The 19,796-nt window shown below is 58.5% G+C and overlaps 1 protein-coding gene across 3 annotated transcripts in view; it reads right to left on the reverse strand.

Annotated features, from left to right (window-relative positions):
- Positions 1-40: 40 nt before the first annotated feature.
- Positions 41-19,796, reverse strand: part of SLC6A9 (solute carrier family 6 member 9) — a 32,093-nt gene continuing 12,337 nt past the window's right edge. Inside the window, exons 3-14 of one of the 3 annotated variants that reach the window (XM_021683822.1) lie at positions 13,340-13,496; positions 12,607-12,738; positions 11,975-12,245; positions 6,117-6,249; positions 5,763-5,897; positions 5,569-5,672; positions 4,950-5,187; positions 4,725-4,859; positions 4,519-4,618; positions 4,330-4,430; positions 1,446-1,616; positions 41-1,332 (exon numbers count right to left, since the gene is read on the reverse strand). In XM_021683822.1, coding sequence (XP_021539497.1) covers positions 1,138-1,332; positions 1,446-1,616; positions 4,330-4,430; positions 4,519-4,618; positions 4,725-4,859; positions 4,950-5,187; positions 5,569-5,672; positions 5,763-5,897; positions 6,117-6,249; positions 11,975-12,245; positions 12,607-12,738; positions 13,340-13,496 — 1,872 coding nt within the window. In that variant the 3' untranslated portion in view covers positions 41-1,137. Of the gene's footprint in view, positions 1,333-1,445; positions 1,617-4,329; positions 4,431-4,518; positions 4,619-4,724; positions 4,860-4,949; positions 5,188-5,568; positions 5,673-5,762; positions 5,898-6,116; positions 6,250-11,974; positions 12,246-12,606; positions 12,739-13,339; positions 13,497-19,796 lie in introns of those variants that run through there. The other 2 variants (XM_021683824.1, XM_021683823.1) reach the window with 2 other exon arrangements.

Raw genomic sequence — 19,796 nt, forward strand, 5'->3', positions numbered from 1 at the left:
CCCTGGGGCACTCAGACAAAGCACAGCGGCAGCTCAGAGGCAGGAATAGAAATTTCATTAAAATCTATGGACTTTAAAATCCTAGTGGTGCACGGAGGGGTCGGGGTGGCTGGTGCACCGTTATTGCTACAGAGGATTAGAGGCGGCTCTTCCGGGGCTGTCACTGCACACAGGGGCACAGAGGACGGACAGATGGACACTGCGGGGCTGGGGGGGGTGGGGTGGAGCTCTGGCTCCAGAGAGGGGATGGGGCACGCGGGCTGGGGCCATTTGGCACATGAACAAGGGCAGCCCAGTTTGGGAGGACTGGACCTTTCACCTGGTGGAGAGGGGGCAAGGGGGTTTCCTGTAAGGTCCCCTTCCCCAGGGCTCTGGGCTCAAACCTCTTGCTGAGCAGCGCCCCACCCCTACCCCCCAGAAACCAGTGCTTTGGGCAGGCTGCTGGGTCATGGGCCTCTGCTGGCTGGGCCTGACAGCCAGGGCTGGAATGAGGTGCAGAGACCCCAGAGCAGCCGAGTGAGGTGCAGGCAGGCCTGGAAGACAGAGGGGGCCCAAGGCTGGGGGCACGGGAGTGGCAACCACAGATAATACGATTTTTACAAAAATAATTACACAGACAAACAGGGCTAGGCGGCACAGCCTGACGAGTAACACTGTACAGCCCCTTAGCCCCTCACCCTGCCCCTGGATAGGAAGACCCAAATTTGCCTGGGCAGAGGCTGGGGTCTGCCCTGAGGGCAGGAACACTGGTCAGGAGGCTGGAGGCCCAAGGAGGGGGACAGGTAGGGGGGCCACCTAGAACCACAGCTCAGGGCAGAGTGTGGGGGCATCAGAGGCCATGTAAAGCCCAGCAGACCTCTGGGGACCTGGCCTTAGACCCCCCTCCAAAGTGCTTTGCCCCCCGCCGGCAACCCTCCCATCGCCCACACCCATCCCCAGCTGCCATCTGGGCATCCAAAGGACCTGTAAACACTGGGGACACGAGCACAAATGACCACGCTACCAGTGGTGACCAAGGTGACAGCAGCCGCCCTGGCCAGGGCATGGCAGGGGCAGGTGGTGACCCCCGTCCCCTGCCTCCCCAGTCTCTGTGGTGGGAGCACGGGTGGGGGTGGGGCCCTCCCCAGGCAGCTGTGCTCATATCCGGGAGTCCTGCAGACGGCTCGAGCCGTTACTGCCCACCATGGGGATCTGGGCCTTGTCCGGGTGCAGCGGCTGGACCTCCAGCCCGTCTTCAGGAGAGGGTGGGATGGTGGGGGCATAGCGCCCAGTCTGGTGCTCCAGGAGCGCGGGGCCCCAGTCTCTGCTTGGCTTCGTGGCGTTTTTCAAACGCTGCAGGAGAGGTAGACATGGAGGGTGGGTGGGCGCTTCAGAAGGGAGCCAGGAAGCCCCATCCACACACCCCCTCCCTGTTCACCTGGCTGTGGCCTGCCCCCACCCCTCACCTGGAGGAGGGTGTCCCCATCTGTGCAGCAGAGCTGGAACAGGGCATAGAGAGGGATGCAAATGACAGAGGACAGAGCCATAAGGAAGCCGATGGCCACAGCCCAGCCTGGATACTGGTAGTGGTTGTAGGTAATTGGCCGGTACTGGATCACCGTGAAGACGAGAATGAACTGCGGAGAGTAGGGGACGGGAGTGCCCGTGAGGCCTGCCCAGCACCGCCCCCCCATTCTCCAGGCCTCAGTCCCTCTCCCAGCACCCCTCCCCTTTCTCTCCAGTCTCCCGAACTAGGAAGAGGCATTTTGAGCAGGACAGGGGCAATGTCAAGGTTTGGGTAGTGGACGAAGCAGATGGAACCGAAGGTCCAGGGCCTGGGGGGCAGGTAGGCATCAGGCATCATGGAAGAGGAGAGGTGTGCCTTCGTCATAATCCTGAACCGGCCAGGGAACAATTGAAATCACCTTTGAAGTCAGTCGGTTCTCCTCAAAGACTCGCGATGGCTCCCTTTTGCCAAATCCTGGGCCTTAGAGCTTTTGCCATCTCCCAGCGAGACCTCACTTATCCTTCTGGCCACATTACCCGTCTCAATGTCTCGGTTGCACCCAGCATCTTCTTCCCTCTTCATTTATTCTGGAGAATCTCTCCATTTTCCTCTGTCAGACCCCATACAAATGACACCTCCTTCAAGAAGCCTTTCCAGATTTCTCATCCCTCTTCCTGAAAGGGCTGTCAATGGCATTTTCCATCTGCTAAGCATTTGTTTCATGTTTCCCATAGGCCTAGGGCCTCCTGGGACTGCATCAGGGTCTCTATGCCCAGCAGAGTGCCTGGCACAACCTCACTTGCTGATTTGAACGGACTTGTGCAGAGATGAGAGCAATGCGGGAGCGGAGAGGGCAAAGCCCTGCCTGTCTATGGCTGTGGAGCCATAAGGGAGGCTCCAAAGCCTAGAAATGGTGAATGGCAGGCTGGGGACTGGGAACCATTTTGGAAAGAGAGGAGTGGGATGGGAAATGAAGCCCAGGCCACAGCAACGACAACAAACTAAGGAAGCAGAAAGATGGGCAGGTGGCTCCCGGGCCATTCCCCAGGGGGGCTCAGCATCCGCCTCCTGAGCCCTCAGCTGCGTCCTAGTGACCAAATTCAGGACGGCAAGACCCACACCCACTAGGGGGCCCCTCCCGGGATGCTGCGCATAGTAGGAGCTTATGACCAGTTTCCTGAGTGGAACTAGATGCTGATCAAGGTGTAAACAAATCTCTTATTTCAGCGGACAGAAAGATGGTTTGTCAAAAAGAGCCTTTCAGAAATCTAAAGAAGTAAAACCCCCAAAGAAGACACAACAGCCCAGAAACATAAGTCCACAGGGCCTGGAGTCCTCAGCTTAGGGCGACTCTGGCCTGGCTTTCTGAGCACAGAGAGGGTGCTGCCCACTTTGCCTCAGTCTCTCGGAGACACGGTACCCGGGCTGAGCCTGCCCCTCCGGAGCCTTCCTGGGTCTGCCTCCTTCCTACCTCCTGCTCTGCCTTGGCTGGTACCCCAGGTCCCTGCCCAGGGCGGCAGCCTCTTCGGAGCTCTGGAGGATGAGCTCCCCTCAAGAGGGGTGCTTGGCAGCAGTGCCCGGCCTCCCCCGCCTCCCACCACTTACAGGAGGCCACTTACAGGAGGCTTCCGACGCTCCTGTTTCAAAGCTGGGCCAGTGGCCGGAGCTGGTGCTGTGCCAGCCTCGGGGAAGATCCCACACCCCATGTGGTGGAGACCTCAGCCCTCAGGGGCCTTTTCCGCCGCCAGAAATATGAGCCAAAGTAGGAATCCGGTGCTGAGCTCCCTGTGGCCCAGAGAAGCTGGGCATGAGAGGGACACGACTGAACGCTGCCCTTGCCGCTAGGCTGACCCTTCTGTCACTCCGGTGGTCCTGCCTCTTCTCTGTGGAGCGACCATTCTACCAACAAACACTTTGTGCCTCCTCCTCCCACCCTGAGCATAAAGGAGCAAAACCAGATGGTTTTTAGTCCATGGACCAGTCCTCCTTCCTGCGGCCGTTTCTGGTGTAGCCCTGGCCCGGCACACAGGCTCCGGATGGGACGACCCGCTTCCAATAGCGACTCTGTCAGTTATTAGTTGTGTAAACTTGGGTCGATTACTTAACATCTCTGTGCCTCAGTTTCCTCATCTGTCAAGTGGGAATAACAATGATACCTTGGAGAGTTGGATCACATGGGTTGATACATGAACAACATGCAGAAAGTGCCTGGTTCCCGGCCAGGGCGGGAGGTCCTTCCAATTCCGCTCCCTGATGGGAGTCTCCCAGGTGTTGAATACTGGGGGAACGAGAGCCTTCCCTCTCCAGAGCCAGGCCCCTCCAGTGCCTGGAAGGCGTAGGAGGTTGCCTCTGATCTGGAGCTGACATCTGACTTGTACAACCCGCTTCTGGAACACCCATGCATTCACACCGCGTACCCTGAGCATCTCCGCTAAGAGGGATCAGCAAGGCCGATGGAGGCTGACACCGATATCACTAATTGTTCCCGACGCCCCTCTGGGGCTAGCACGCAGGAGGGAGGGAGGGAGGGCCGGCTCTCAGCCGCTGCCAGCCTGCTTTCCCCGGCCGAGGCTGGGCACCGTCTTCAGCTGAATAAGGGCTCTAAGCTCCCTTCCCAAGCCGAGGCCAGTGCCCGGGTGGTTCTGAGTCTCCGCCTGACTCTATACAACCTCTCTCAGGCTCCCAGTGGCCAGAGTGGTGGGTGCGGAGACCCCGTGGGAGGGTCATGGTGGGGGGAAGCTCTGGCCAGACGGATGGGCTCCTGCTCTCCCTCTGCTGGTTCCCAAGAGAAGGACACTTGCCAGGGGGCAGCAGGGAGGGGGGCGGGCAGCTGAGGAACTTACGAAGATGATGGCTGGAGAGACAAAGCGCCAGCAGATCTGGAAGAAGAGGGGCGGTGGGAATCCCAGCATCATCTGGATGTCCTGGAAGTAGTTCCGGTGCCCTGAGAGAAGGGTGTCAGCAAGCCTGGCAGGGCAGCGTGGGGAGGCCAGGGCCGGGACACGAGAGGCCACAGAAGATTGCGCACTTACCGTAGATGTACATGATGGACATACACATGATGCAAGAGATGACAACCAGGGAGAAGCTGGCCGCGTAGTTGTCCATTAACAGCAACCAGTAGATGCCTGCCTGCGGGCCAGTGGGCAGCTGAGCCGGGAGTGCCGAAGCCCGGCTCCCCTACCCACGATGCCCCCCTCCCGGGCCACTCCAGCCCAGCCTTTCCCTCGGGGCTTACCTGGCTGGTGAGGGGGATGCCCAGCAGGAAGCCAGCCACGGCCACACCCAAGGTCACGTAGGTCTTTTTCTGCAGGATCCACTCGTTTCCCACCTCATCCACAATGGCTGTGACCAGCGTCTCTAGGAGGCAGAACTGCAGGAAGTGGCCGTCAGAGCAGGGGCCTGGCCTCCGGCCCGGCCTCCACCCTCACCAGGCCCCTGGCCCACGTCCCGTGCCTCATACCTGAGTGCCCAGCCCTAGCAAGATGAGCATGAAGAAGAAGAGCAGGGACCAGAGTGGGGAGATGGGCAGTAGGGTGAGGGCCTCAGGGTAAGCCACGAAGGCTAGGCCAGGGCCGTGGTCAGCCACACGGGACACGTCCACACCCAGGTGATTGGCCATGAAGCCCAGGATGGAGAAGATGACGAAGCCCGCATAGACGCTGGTGGCACAGTTAGTGATGCTTATGATGATGCTGTCCCTGGTGGGGAGGAGAACAGGGCTCAAGACACGCGGCTTGCTTCCCTTGCCCAGTCGAGCAGAGAGGAGACCTGAGATGGAACGTTCTAGGAACAGAGGCCCCCTCAACCTCTTTTCTGGTCTGCTCTGGGCCTTCTTAAGTGGGCTGAGGCTCTCGAGGCCCCAGAGACCCCTGGGGCATCACCGTTCCCCCGCCTTCTCTCTGTGTTCCCCAGTGACCCACTCCAGACCCAGCACTCCCAGGACCTCCAGGCCGTGAGTGCAATGCAGGGCCCTCGGGGGAGGCCCAGCAGGCTGCACTGGGTCTGCGGATCTGGGAAAGCCTGGGGAAGGCTGCTGGGTGGAGGGGGCAGCCCGGGGCTGGCGGGGGGTGGGGGCTCACCGGTAGCAGTTGTTGTGGAACTTGTTGTAGGAAGCCATGGTGATGAGGCCTCCCCACGCGCAGCCCAGCGAGTAGAATATCTGGGAGGCGGCATCCCCCCACACCTGCGGGGCGGGATGGGCAGAGCAGCGGGGGTCAGAGGCGGGCACCTCTTGGCCCCTCCCCCCCCTTCCAGGCCACACTCCATGGCCCACCTTGGCCTCCAGGATCTTGTCCCACTGCGGGGTCAGGTAGTACATGATGCCCGTGAAGGCTCCTTCCAGGGTCACACCTCGGACGAACAGGATGGTCAGCACCACGTAGGGAAATGTGGCTGTGAAGTACACCACCTGTGCACGAGACAGGCTCCGCTGGACTCCTCCCAGCTCTTCCCACCCTGGGCACCCCCTGCCTGGCCCCCCAGCCACCACCCCACCACCCTCTGGCTGCTCTTCCCCTCCCATGTCCCTTCATCACCGCCTGCCCCCAACCTCTACACAGAACCCTGGCAGGGGAAGCAGGGTCTTTCTGGGTGGGCACAGACCCTGCTGGGGGAGGGGTATACTTACTTTCCCTGAAGACTTGACCCCGCGGATGAGGCAGAGGAAGACCACCACCCAAGAGACACCAAGGCAGCCGAGGAGGGGCAGTCGCACCTCCCCAAATTTCCCGATGTCGTCTGAGAGCTTCAGCACGTAGAGCCTGGGGAAGGGGATACTCTGCTATTGAGGCCCGGGCTCCTGATGCCCAGTGACTGACTCCCAAGGCCTGGGGCGCAGCCTGGCAGGTTCCTTCTTTCTCATGAGGGTGCAGCATGTGGAAGAAGGGTGCCACTATGAGGCTCCAGCCCCGACTGGCCCCACCCCACCCCTTCTGTCTGCTGCCCTGAGACTCCACTGCTTGCAGCCCCTCCGGGACCACAAAGGCGCCTGGGGGTAACACCCTGAGCCTGGGCCAGCCTCCTCAGTCCCAGAAGTGTGGAGGTCTCCCTGTCCCTATTCCGGCCCATCCCAGGCCCTGGCTTGTGCATTTCTCCCTTTAGTAATGCCTTCTCCTCTAGACCAGACACATCCTATCAGGTGTCACCACCTCCAGGAAGCCTTCTGTGAACTCTTCACCCACACTAGCCTTCTCCATCCCTGATGAACTGAGGGAGGCGGTGGAGTGCTGAATAAAGATTGGAGGCTCTGGAGCATGCAGGCCTAGGCTTGAACCCGAATTCCTCCCCTGTGTATGTGTGGCTCTATCTGGTGCCCTACACCGCCCCAGCAGTGCCTTTTCAATCAACTGGACACTTATGTGCCGGGCCCTGTGCAAGGTGCTGGGCATAGAGACCTGGATCCGGCATATGGACACCACTGGAAGGGTGGTGGAGGGGCACACTGGAAGGCTTCCCAGAAGAGGTGAGGCTTGAGCTAAGGTTTGAGGAATGGGAGCAAGTGGGTGAAGAGAAGAAGCAGCACATGCCAGGCTGAGGGAGCAGCGCTCAGCAGGACAGGGGATCGTGAAAGAACATGGCTAGCCTGGCTGGGTCTGTCAGCAGCTCGGCAAGGCTGGGACAGAAGGTAAAGGGAAGAGAGAAGGGTGAAGGATAGGAAGAAGCCAGATTATAAGAAGCCATGAAGGCAAGGCTGAGAAGTTTGAATTTTATCCTGCGAGCAATGGGAAGCTTTTGAAGGGTTTGGTAAGAGCACTTTCAGGGACTCTCCTTGGCTCAAAACTTTGCAGCGGCTCCCATCTCTCACCAGGGAAAAGCCTAAGTCCTTGCAGTGGCTGCGAGGCCCATAGTGGTCCGTTGTCCCCAACCTGCCACCCCTCTGGTCTCCTGTCCTCCCACTTGACGCACTGCTCACTGCCCCAGCTGCACTGGGCTCCTCGTGGTTCCTGAATCATGCCAGGCATGCCCCTCCCTCAGGGCCTTTGCACGCACGAGCTTTTCCTCTGTCTGGAGGCTCTTTCCCCAAATATCCACATGTACACACGGGTGTGAGGCGTGTGCAGTCACACAGGGCCCCTTGCTTAGAAGGCCCTCGTGCTGGGCTTAATGCTCTGCCATTGACATCTTGAAATTCTGCATACATTTGAACAAGGGGCCCCATATGCCCACTTCACACTGGGCCCCACAAATTATGCAGCTGGGTTTGTCGGCATTGCTTTCACCCTCCTCATCTCCTTCAGGTACTTACTCCGGGTACCCTCTTTGCAAAGGGGCCTTTTCTGGCTACCCTGCTTAAAATGGCAGCCCTGGCCCCTGCCCAGCACTCCTTACCCCTTTTGCTAGATTTTCCTCCACAGAGTATGTCTCCTTTTTTTTTTTCTTTTAACCTATTTATTTTGTTTGTCATCCATTTTCTAGAAAGGCAGGAGTACCCAGCGCCCCCAGTGCCTAGCAAAGTGCCTGGCACAGAGCAGTACTCAAAAGATATTTGTTGAATGAATGAATGAATGAGTGAGTGAAAATTGTGGTAAATGGATCTGGAGGTAGAAAGGAGAGAACCTGGGAGCGGACACCAGCCTGGTTGTTGCAATTATCCAGGCTAGAAGTCATGAGCAAGAGGTAAGCTCTTGAGCCTCAGTTTCTTCATCTGTAAAATGGGCATAATAACACCAACCTAGCATAATCTGTAGCTGGATTTAGGTAAATACAGGCTCCCTTCTGTCCCTTTTTACAGCTAGGACCTCTCAGGATAGCTCAGAGGCTGTCCTCTATCATTCTCAGCTATTCGCACTTTCTTTCCCAAGTCAGTTCTCAAACCTCATGGCAACGTTTTTAATACCTTGTGATGCGATGTTACTCTGTCCCCTCATGGGACAATGATGCCAGGCCTGGGATTTGGTGTTTGCGGGGCGGGCCTGCCTCTCCGCAGCCTCAGAAATTCCCTGGAGGCCGCCCTTCGCACCACGACCTGAAGAGGGCGCTGTCCAACACGTGCCCAACTCCAGGCTTTTAGTCAATGGGGGAACCAAAGGCAAGGGGATGGCAGAAGTTCAGGAGCTGTGGGACCACCAGCAAGAGTCACCTGGTCCCCTTCGACAGTGCTTTCCAATCTTTTTTCCTTCATAGCACACAGAAAAAGTATTCTGGGGCTATTGAGGTAAGCAGACAAGGTCACTCAAAGCTGAAGGCAACTGGGCTGGGGGCTCCGGGCTGCCCAGACCCCACCCAACCGGGCACACCTACTCAGGGCACTTGCGTGCTGGAAGCCTTCCAGAATAGCCACAGGGTCCTTCTGCTGCTTACTCAGAGCTGCTTTACTTCAGCCAATAGCATTCCACGAAAAGAAACCACTTCTTGTTCAAAAGATTTTTTTTAACTTTGTCTAATTATATATGTTAAACTGGTGGTATTTTATCTGATTATGTTTAAATCATTTATATGATTTGCAAGGGCACAGCATTACAATACCGGGGGGTTAAAAAGTTTAGAATGCTAGCCTGGGTACCAAGTAGTGAATTCTACCTCTCTTTTTATGGCACCATATTTAGTTTTTCGTTTTGTTTTGGGACCATGTGCTTTTGAGATCAATTAACCTAAGAACTCTTGGAACCCAGCATATTTACAAGTTGGCTCTCGATGCATAACATCTCTGGAATTATTCTGCATTATTTTTTAATTGCTCCAGCCCAGTGATCACAAAACAGCCTAATGTGTTTCTTTGTGTCTCCAGCAGCGGCTGGAGCCTGTCGGCAGGCATCACTGTGCTTCCTGAGCGCCCGTCCCTGTTCTTCGGAGTGATGCCGCATGATCTCATTCCCTCTTTATAACAACAAGGTAGGTGTTGCGACCCCTCCCATTTAATGGACAAACAGCTATGACTTAGAGAGGTTTGGTGATCGATCTCCCAAGGCCAGACAGCTGATGAGTGACAGAGCCGCAATCTGAGTGAGGTCTGTGCTACCCCAGAGCTGCCATGAAGACGCTGGGAGCAGGGTGCTGGGGCCTGAGTCCCACTGGGTTTCAGGTGCTCTGCTGTGCACCACAGGCTGTGGAGGTGAGAGCCTCGTCGTTACTTAGCGCCTATGGGCCGGAATCAGACCAGCACGCAGAGGATCGTAAAACAAGACTGAAGGGCTAGGGGGGGAGAGGAAACCGTGGGCCAGGGGGTGGGCAGGAGGCAGACTGGGGCTCAGAAATCTGTCCTCTGTGCTTCTCTTGCTTTAGAAGAGTCTCCTAATCTTTTTTCTGACCTGCTTCCCTCATTTGTAAACGGGACTATTTTATACTACCTGCACGAGCTAGCAAACGAGGTTGTGGTGGGGCTCAAATGTGATCACACAGCTTTCCAAAGGGGTGTTGGAGAGTGTGGACCAAGGACACCTGCAGAGTATCATTGGCCTGATTCATACCAGGCGCCAGGCACAGTGGAAGCACATCTCCTGACCCAGCGCTGCTGCCTTGTTCCTTAACCTCTGAACATCAGTCAGTCTCTGAATCTGAAAAATAGGGATACTGTGATAGGAGATAACATGCCTGGCACACAGTAGGTGCCCAGGGGAACGGTGGTGTTGCTCTCCTCGCTTCCTTGCTGAAGCCGGCCTGGGCAGGCCTCTCAAGGGTCATTTCCCAGGGTTTCCAGGAGGGGGCAGCAGGGAGCCATCCTGCTGGGAAGGAGCTCCGCCTGGGACAGCTGCTAGTGAGGCAGGCTTGACTCCAGCCCTAACTGAGGAGAGTTCAATGGGCCACCCATTGGGCCCCCCCCCCCCCAGCCCATGACCAGTTTTCTTTGAGGACTATTCCCCTCTGATTGCCCTGGATAAAATCTCCAGAACTTTGTCGTGGCTGGCCCTAGCCGGCTGGGCCTCCCTGGCAGACCGGCTGGGGTGAGAGGCTCTGGAGCAGCCCCGTGGGTGCGGGTGAGGCTTTGTGCTCCTCAGGTTGCCCCCACCCCCCGAGTCTAGATCAAGTTGTCCTGACCACACCATGCCTCAAACGCAGTAGAATACCTAACTGTGCAGTAAACTGCTTAGTCCTCTCGGTAGATGGGACCTCCACGAGGGCAGGAGCCGAGTGTCTTACTCCTCACGCTGTCTCCCTTCCGAGGGCAGTGTCTGGTACCTACTAGGTGCTCGAGAAATGATCTGTCCAGCGACTGAGGGACTGAGTCGGCCTGGAGGTAATTTTGCCTGCCCCTCGCTGTTGTCTACACCGCGAGCCCTGTGGATAATGACCACATCCGAGCTGTCTTTGAATGTCAGTGACACAGCACAGCGGCTGGTGCAGGGAAGCCGGGCCCTGCGGGGTCGGAGCACCGGGACCAGGCTCAGAGGATTCTGACCCGCTAGGACTTCCGTCTCCCCGGGGCCTCAGCCATCTCGCCTCTGGCTCTCTACCACTTGGTGGAGAAACTTCAAACCTCAGCCTGGCCTGGGAAGCCCTGTGCCTTATGATGCCTCTGGCCTCTCCCGTCCCACCTGTCTCCAGTTCGCCACCTCGTGGCCACGGCCTTCCTGCCCACGTCTCTCCCAACCCTTCTACACCTCCCTCCTCCCTCCTAGGGAAGCCTTCCGGACCACCTCCTCACGGCCCCGTCCCTCAGAACTGACCACCCCGTCTTTGTGCCCCTACCACACCCCTGAGCACCTGCCCTAATATGACCCCCCTCAGGACTGTGGACTCCTCAGGCGAGGGGCTCAGGGCTCTTCAGACCCCATGGGTACCTAGGGCCTGGCAGAGCAGACCCTGTAGATATGGAATGAATTAACATGGCTTACCCACAGGCCCCCAACACTCTCTCCCCACCAGTTCCCCAACAGGACATGGGGGGTTTCCTTCAGGACGTCCCCCTGCGCCCTCACGCCAAGGTGTTCTAGAACACCTCCAACAGCAGCTTCCCTGCAGCCAGCCCCGAGACTCCAGTCTCTCTCACCACAGAGCATACTAGTGCCAGGCTGTCTTTCCTAAGCACGGCTTGATGATGACAGCCCTGGGCTCAGGAAGCTTCTACGGCTCCCTCTGCCCTGCAGTGGTAAGTCTACGCTTAATTCATATAAGTTCTCCAGGAAGGCTGGTGGCCCCTCCTAGGCTCCCTTAGGGCCCATGAGTTTCCCACACACCTGTGAGTCTCATCAGAAGAGCTTCCCCTCAGGGTCAGGACCAGCCTCTTCTCCTTTGGGACCTGAGGCCTTTGCTCACGCTGTTCTCACCAGGAAGACACCCCGCTGTCCCCCGACTCTGCCCTGCGGACGTGCCTGACTGCTGGAGCCCTCCCTCACTGCACCCTGTCAGGACGCTCAACTCAGCGTCCAGCCCTCCATCATTCTCGGCTGTGTCAGCCTCCTCTCCTGAGCTAGTCTGTAAACTCCTTAGTTTGCCCGGCTCCGGTCCCCGCACCCCACCGGGTCGGCAGAAAGTTGCCCGATGGCAAGGGGGGAGAGCCGAGGCTTGGCGCCAGGTGTCCCCCCCAGCCCGAGGCCAGTGGGGCCTCACCTCCAGTACTCCTCGCTGGGGCTGGTCCTCTGGAGCGAGTGGTTGAGCAGGTGGGAGAGGTTGCCAGGCAGGGCGGCGGGCCGGGAGCCGTTGGTGAGGTTGGAGGCGTCCAGCACCCCAGCGCAGTCGGGCGTGTTCCAGGGGTTATTGCAATAGGCCCAGGGCAGCACGTGCGTCATGGACGAGAAGAAGTAGTAGAAGGCGATGCAGATGACCACGTTGTAGTAGATGCCAATATACGTGGACACCACCATCATGCCATAGCCCACACCTGGGAGGGAAGGGGGGCAGCCTCACACATCTAGCTGAAGGAGGCAAGGTTAATGTTGAAGGGCCCCCCAGGGTAGGCTTTTGTGGGGGGCCATCGAAGGGACAGGTCAAGGCCTTAGCAGGGGTGAGCTGGGGGGCCCGGGGGCTTTGTGTATACACGTGGTAGGTGAGGAGGGCGGAGGCCAAGTAAACATGGATCCCAGCATGCATCTGTGGCCTTGGCCATTGATGTAGGGCTTGGGGTCAGCACCAAGGCTCCGTGGGGGTTGACAGTGTTTGTACAGATGGGTGAGTAGGCCCCCAGAGGCCAATGCGTGTGTGTGTGTGTGGGGGGGAGGCGGTGTACCCCACCCAGGCCTCACCTTTGAACATGGGGCTGATCCTCCAGACCCCCAGGCAGCCCTGACTTGCAAATTGGCCGAAGGAGAGCTCCATGAAGAAGAGAGGGATCCCGCAGAATATCAGCATGATGAAGTAGGGGAACATGAAGGCGCCTGGCAGGCAGGGAAAGGGCTGGTTCAGGGCGGGCTTGGGGGGTCCCACCCTCTTCCTGCTGAGAACCCAACAGCAAAACCTTTGCGATCGGCTAAGACCAGAGGAGGGTGGTCCACGCACTGAGCAAGAGCCTGGGTCTGAGGCATCCTACCCACAGCGTGCCTTTTAATTTGGCAGAGGCTTCCTGAACAGAACCCAGGCCCCAGACCCACCATGTTAGGGTGGGATTTGATGGCTTCACCAAGCAAATTCACAAACATAAGTCGCTGGGATCCTCAAATTCCCTGAACCATTTAGGGAGCTGTTGACACACAGGGGGTGTAAGACAGGAAACCTTGGGAGGTTGGGGCGCCTTTTTCTACCTCTCTTGACCTCAAGGGAGCAGGCTAGCAGGGTCAGGCCCAAACAGCAGACAGCCAGGGTCAGGGGGTGACCTGTGCATTAGGTAAAGGGTACCTAAGCCAGGGATTGGGGCAAAGGAGATGAGAGCCAGAGGCCAGCCTGTCTGGAGAGGGGTCTGTGCCAGGGAGGGGGTAGTCCAGGCCTTGGTGGGTAGGCTCTAGCTAAGTGGGAGGTCCCTGCCCTGTGCCCACTGGGTACCTCCCCCGTTGCGATAGCAGAGGTATGGGAAGCGCCAAACATTGCCCAGGCCCACGGCATAGCCCACGCTCGTCAGTACAAACTCGATCTGGTTGCCCCAGTTGCCCCGTTTGAGGTTCTGGTCCCTCTTGGTGGCCTCGCTGGGCACAGCACCATTCTGTGGGGACAGGAGAGAAGCTACCATCAGAAAGGTTTGTGCTCCCGTGCCTGACCCTCTGGGCCTCTCCCAGCGGGGACACCATGGACCCCCCAAGCCCCCACCCCCACCCCCACCCCGGGCTTCCCCTCTACTGGCAGGAGCTGCTGGCTGGCCTGGCAGAGAAGCGGAGAAGAGAGGAGCGGCTGCTGGAGGGTGCCAAGCGGGGCCTCCCTCACCAGCCCCCCAGCACCCTGTGCCAGGGGCACCAGCCCACCTGAGCAGCTGCTGCCAACATCGGAGAGGTGGGACACTGAGAGGGAGCCCAAGTCCAGAGCCCCCCAGCCCCAGCCCCTCCAAAGCCTCCCCTCTCCCCTCTGGGTGAGGATCTGGGAGCAGCTGAGCCTCATACCAAGCAGCCAAGTCGGGCTGGGCACAAAGGGGCCTGTGTCCAGACAGCACCCCCCACCCGCGACTACCACATCACCAGGCTGAGCACGCCGCCGCCCACGGGCAGGCGGTGTGGGGGAGGGGATGCCCGACCCTTCCCCCAGCTGAAGGCGCTTTCCTGGGGGCACAGGATGGGCAGGGCTGTGAGGCGGGAGACGGGGGGCTACTAACTGAGCTGGGCCGGACTTGGGGAGGGCGTTCTGGGGCTCAGGATGGGAGGACCCAGGGGAGCCATCTATATTGCCCATAGCCGGGGAGGGGGCCCTGGGGAAGCCGACCTGGGCTGGGTGGTGCTGGCCATGAGCTGGGGGAGGAGACCAGAGTTGTAGGCACCACGCCAGACTTGGAGGATAGACTCTGCTAGGGGAAACAGAGGGAGGGACTCCGGAAAAAGGTCTCTGAGCTGAGAGGGGGTGGGCTGCGGACGAGGAGGGGGCTGGCCAGGAGGGGCTGATGAGGGGAATTTGCCCCAAGGAAAGGAAGCTGGGTCTGCCCTGGGCGGGGGCGGGGGTGGGGGGGAGGCCCGCAGGGCTGGGCTGGGTGGCCTGAGGCCCCACTGAGGACAGCCCCTTTTGAACCCCAACCCCACAGCTGGAACTGGCTCAGCAAGTCCCTTTACAAGTGTAAATATGCCCCTTCCCCATGCCATGGCCCTTCCACCCCCTCCCAGGGTGACAGGAAATCAAGCCACCCTGAGTGAGAGCCTGAGGGGTCGGGGGCTCTCGCTAGGAGACTAGGGACCCTGAGAATCACCAGCAGAGAAGCACAGAGTGACAGAGACAGCCTCTGGGAGATGGGCTATTCCCTTGAGAGAAACAGACAGGAGTCCCTGGAGGACACCAGGATTGGAGACAGAGCAGCATGGCTTCTGAGGGACGCTGCTGAAGTGACACTGGACCCCAGCTTGAAAGAGACATATTCAAGGACAACAGTCACACTGGCCAATAAACAAAGAGGTCTGGTGCTTTGAAATGTTGCCGGATCCTGACACGGACCGACAAATGCAGAGAGGAGGAATGGCTTCACTGGGACCTGTGCGCTTTCCAGAAAGGCCTATTTGGGAATGCAGACTCGGGAGGCACCAGTGCCCAGTGAAGGCCCCAGCCACGTACCCCTTGTTCCCGCAGTGGGCATATTTCGGCTTGCCACCAAAGCACAGACACCCTGTGGAGTAACCATCCTGTACACCCAACCTGGCATCGCCCCCAGAGGAGACACTGACCTTCACACCCTCCAAGGAGGTTTGGGGGCACAGCACCGAGAACTGGGGTCCAGTCCCCTTCGAGGCGCACGCAGAGTGAACTGACAGGCTGAGAGAGCCTGCATGCGTTCATTCCCGCAACCACGGGGATTTACTAACACCTACTGTGTGCCAGGCCCTGCACCAGGCATTGGGAATCCAGCAGTGAGCTAAACAGACACGCCTACGCACTCAGAACTCGAAATCAGTGGAGGAGCAAGCCATCAATGACAGAAGCAAATCCATGATTTTTATATTGCAGCCGCGAGGTGACCACAAAGCGCAAGTTCTCAAGGCACAAGGGTATATGGAAGGAGGCCAGGCGGGGGGCACGCAGGGTGAGGTCGGGAAGGCTTCCCTGATGAAGGGGCTTGAGGGCCAGTCTGGCTCTGGGAGAGTGGGTGGCTCACAGCCTGAGTGTGCCCTCTGGGACAGGCCCATACAGAATCTTGCCTAAGGCTGTCACCACCTCCGAAGGCCTTCTGGGGGACAGGCCTAGCAATTCTGCACGGTCCGGGCAGGGGCATTTTTTCAGAGGGTGTGAGGCCGGCTTGGGGACAGCTTCTGCATTCCCAAACAAATCTCGGCCAAATAGGGCTCCTATATGTTGACCCTACAATAACAGTTTTATTCTGTCCAAGGCTTGTTTACTTAGGGGCACAATGGGAGACTGGCAGCTGCAGAGTAAATGGGTGGGGTCACGAAGCAGTGCTCACAGCTGTAAAAGAGACACCCGAGGGGCCAGGAGGGTTTCATTGGCAGGGCAAAGGCAGGGCTCCTTGCAGAGGCCGAGGTCCCCAAGGCTTGAAGGCTGAGGCACCGCCCCCCCAAACCAAGAGCAGCGGGACCCGACCGGGATTTCTGAGCTCTGCTCCTTCCCTGGCATCGAGGGGGACAGTGAGCATGGGGGTGCCCCCAGGCCTCCACTTGACTGAGCCCTCAGGAGCCAGCTCTGCTCAGTTAATGCGCGGCACACCACTGGGCCTTGCGCTAACCACTTCGGCCATGTGGCCACAACTCACGACTCGGGAGGCGGGAGCCCTGAGACTGGGGCCCGGGGCAGGGAGCCGGGGATGGGGCTCTGGTGGGAGTTCCTGACCACACTAGGGCTCTGCGGTGCAGAAGGAGCTGGGGGTCAGCGACACTCTGCAAGCCGCGTGAGAAGCGCCCCGATTCTGGCTCCCAGGCCTGCGTCTCAGCACCGTGGGGCCGACTCCCAGAGCAGTGGCTGGGAGGTCACCATGGGAGCCATGGCCAGGCCTCTGACTTCCGTTCTAGTGCGAGCTACGTTCAGGTGACTTGGCTGGTGAGGGCTCGGCTCTCTGCCGAGGACATAGCAAGCCCCCCTTTCTCCAAGTATGCTAGAGGAAAGGATCTCCAAAATGCTCTGCGGGGCTTCTGGAGGCTCCAGTTCCCCTCTCTGCTCTCCCCTGGGCACTCCCGGCCGCTGCCTTCCTGGGCAGCGAGACCCACAGCTGGCGAGCTTTTCCAGCACTGCCTCGATTTTGTTCTCCTTGCACCCTCTTCCCTAGCCTAAGCCGCTCATTTTCTTGTTCTGCTGGGTGGACACCTGTACCACTGATCAGACCTGTCCCTGCAGTGGACGTCGGCTCTCGGGCACCCACGAAAGAACCCCTTTGTGCTCACAGTTTCAGCCAGACCGGCGGCCCGTCTGCCTAACCCAGCTCAGCCCTGCCGACTGGCCGGGCTCCAGGCTTCTCCTGCCCATCACCCATCTTTCACTATCTGCCCCTCGCTGCTCTCCCTTCCTCCCTTGCTCACACCTGGGTGATGAATTAAACCACAGGGGGCTGGTGCTTCCTCCCCAGGCTCCCTGGATAGCCCCAGCCCTCACCTGAGACTCCATGGCCATGGGCATGATCGGTGGTCTCCAGGATAGGGACAGCCCTGCCCTGTGCCCGAGCTCCCCAAGTTGGGTAGAAGGCAGGCTTTGGGGCTTTCTTTCCATGGTTGAGTGGGGTAAGCTGGCTGATCATCCTCCATGATGCCCACCATACAAAGACACACGCACATAAGACCCTCACATAAGACCACACACGCAGGGCGCCTGGGTGGCTCTGTCGGTTAAGCGGCTGCCTTCGGCTCAGGTCATGATCCTGGGGTCCTGGGATCGAGCCCCCCGTCCGGCTCCCTGCTCAGTGGAGAGCCTGCTTCTCCCTCTCCCTCTGCCTGCCACTCTGCCTACTTGTGCTCTCTGTCAAATAAATAAATAAAATCTTTAAAAAAAAAGACCACACATGCACAGATGCCCTTCCCCTTAGGAGCAGTCCTTAAGGCAGCAGGGTCCAGTCCCACACAAGGACTCGTGACCTCCCACCCCGTGCCTGCCTAGCCGAGTGAGCCATACAGAGCAATCACTTACATAAGTCCTTTACATAGCCTTGTGCCTGGCTTAGTCCCTGCTCTGGATGAGCTCCTGGAATGAGGGGTGTTCAGCTCTGAGGGCAGAATCCAGATCTCCCCACCATGCCTTGCGCTTGGCAGCGCAGGACCCTGCGCCAGGCATGAGAACCCCAGCATTCTAGAGCCTGCTCCCCCAGCGACTCTGGGCAAGTCATTTCCACTCCCTGCAACTCAGCGTCCTTAACTATAAAATCAGTGGACAGACTAGGCAACCTCAGTAGATCTACTAATCTCTGTAGTTCTGCCTTGCCTGGAATTTTCCTATTCCTGACTCTCTCCTGAATCTTCCATTAGTTCCCACTAACTTTCTAAATGACTTTTTAAAAATGTTATTGTTGGGGCGCCTGGGTGGCTCAGTCGTTAAGCGTCTGCCTTCAACTCAGGTCATGATCCCAGGGTCCTGGGATCGAGCCCCGCATCAGGCTCCCTGCTCAGCGGGAAGTCTGCTTCTCCCTCTCCTGCTCCCCCTGCTTGTGTTCCCTCTCTCGCTGTGTCTCTCTCCGTCAAATAAATAAATAAAATCCTTAAAAAAAAAGTTATTGCTTTTCTTCTAATTATAAAAGCATTTTAAGCTTATCACCAAAAAAAATGGGAACCTACAGCAAAGAGTAAAGAGGAAACAAAGCCGCAGAGCCCCCTCCCAGAGGTGACCACCCGCATGGGATGCACCCCCTCCTTTCTTCATGCACAGACTTGGACAGAGCCCAGATTTCTACCCTGGGCTATGGCTCTCCTCTGGCTCCTCACTCCCACCCTCCCAGACCAGTGTCCACTGGATATTTTTGTGAATTGTGAGCTCCCTCCTCCTGCTCTCGGTGGACACTGAAGAATCCTGGAGCCGCCTGGCTGGGCGGGCCCCGCTGGGATCTAGAAGGCCTCTTGTTCAGAACTCTGCAGCCCTGGGGTTTGCTCATGGGATGAAGTCCCATCCAAGACAAACTTTCAGGAGGACAGACAAGACCCCACATCCCAGACTGACCTTGAGCCAAATCCAGATCACCGGCAACTTTCTCTGAGCCCTATCAGGGAATTCAGGCAGAATTGCCATTACAGTAAATTGTGGCTGCCTTAAAAGACCCCACGACCTCCCCACACCCTTAGATTCTTCTTCCCCCAAGTTCTCTCCCCTTGGTCCAGGGACCAGGCTGGCCCTTAGGTAGCACCCGCCCTGCAAGACAGAGCCTTCTGTCCTTTATCTGGCCTCGCTGATCCAGATCTGGGAAAGAGTCAGGGGCCAGGGGTGAAGGAGCAGGACCATGGGAAAATCTGCCCTAGGCCAAGCAGTACCCAGGGGCTGTTAGTGCCTCTTGCCTCCAGGAAAGCTTCAGAGCAAGCTCTGGGCACCTGTCAGGAGTCCAAGCCTTCGTAGAGCAGGTGAGAGAGGCAAGGGCATGCCCTGTGCTGTTCCGCCCAGAGCCCTGATTGGTGGGGAGAGACCTGCCAACACTGCAGGGAGCAGACAGAAGATGCACCCCAGGCTCGCCAGGCTCTGCTCCAGGCCCTGGGGAGCAGTGATGGCGGACACTGGGTGGGTCCTGCCTCTAGCCCTGGAGAAGCCCGGCAGCCCTGCCTCACACGCAGCAGCTGTGGGCAGTCTCTACCCCAGACAGTTGGCAGTGGGGCTGGCACTCGGGGAAGTGGCTTTGGTCTGTGACCCTGGCAGTTCTGAGGTTTGAGGGCAGTCCTGCATAATGTTTCTCCCGGACCCAACCCAGGTCTTCCCAGAAGACATTCCTTCTCTTGCCTTCTGAAGGTCAAATCAGAATGCTCTACCGGGCGGGGAGGATGGCTCTCCCTGTCCCTTCACACTTGCTGCCATCAGCCCCATTGTCCCCGACATCTGTGCCCATCCCCAGCTTCTAGGGATGAGGCCACATGGGTGCCCACACCGTCCGGGCACTTGCCGTGGACACTGGTGAACGTTCTCTGGGGTCTCTCTCTCCTCCCACCTGAGACCCCCATCCCATCCTCTTCCCCCACCATCACTGCTGAGTCCATGTACCACGTCCCCCTGCCCCCTTGCTCACTCTCCCCATAGGAGTAACTGCCGTGGCACGGACAATGGGGCTGTATTGATTAGTACAATTCCTGGGCACCTCCGGCCCGTCTCCCCGGGAGCTAGGACAATGCAGCTTTGATACACAGAGCAGATTCTCAGCAGGTCCTTGGGCTGGGGGAGCACTCACCCCCCCCCACTCTCCTCCCCC

The sequence above is a fragment of the Neomonachus schauinslandi genome, chromosome 4 (genome assembly GCF_002201575.2).
Source record: "Neomonachus schauinslandi chromosome 4, ASM220157v2, whole genome shotgun sequence".
NCBI lineage: Eukaryota > Metazoa > Chordata > Mammalia > Carnivora > Phocidae > Neomonachus > Neomonachus schauinslandi.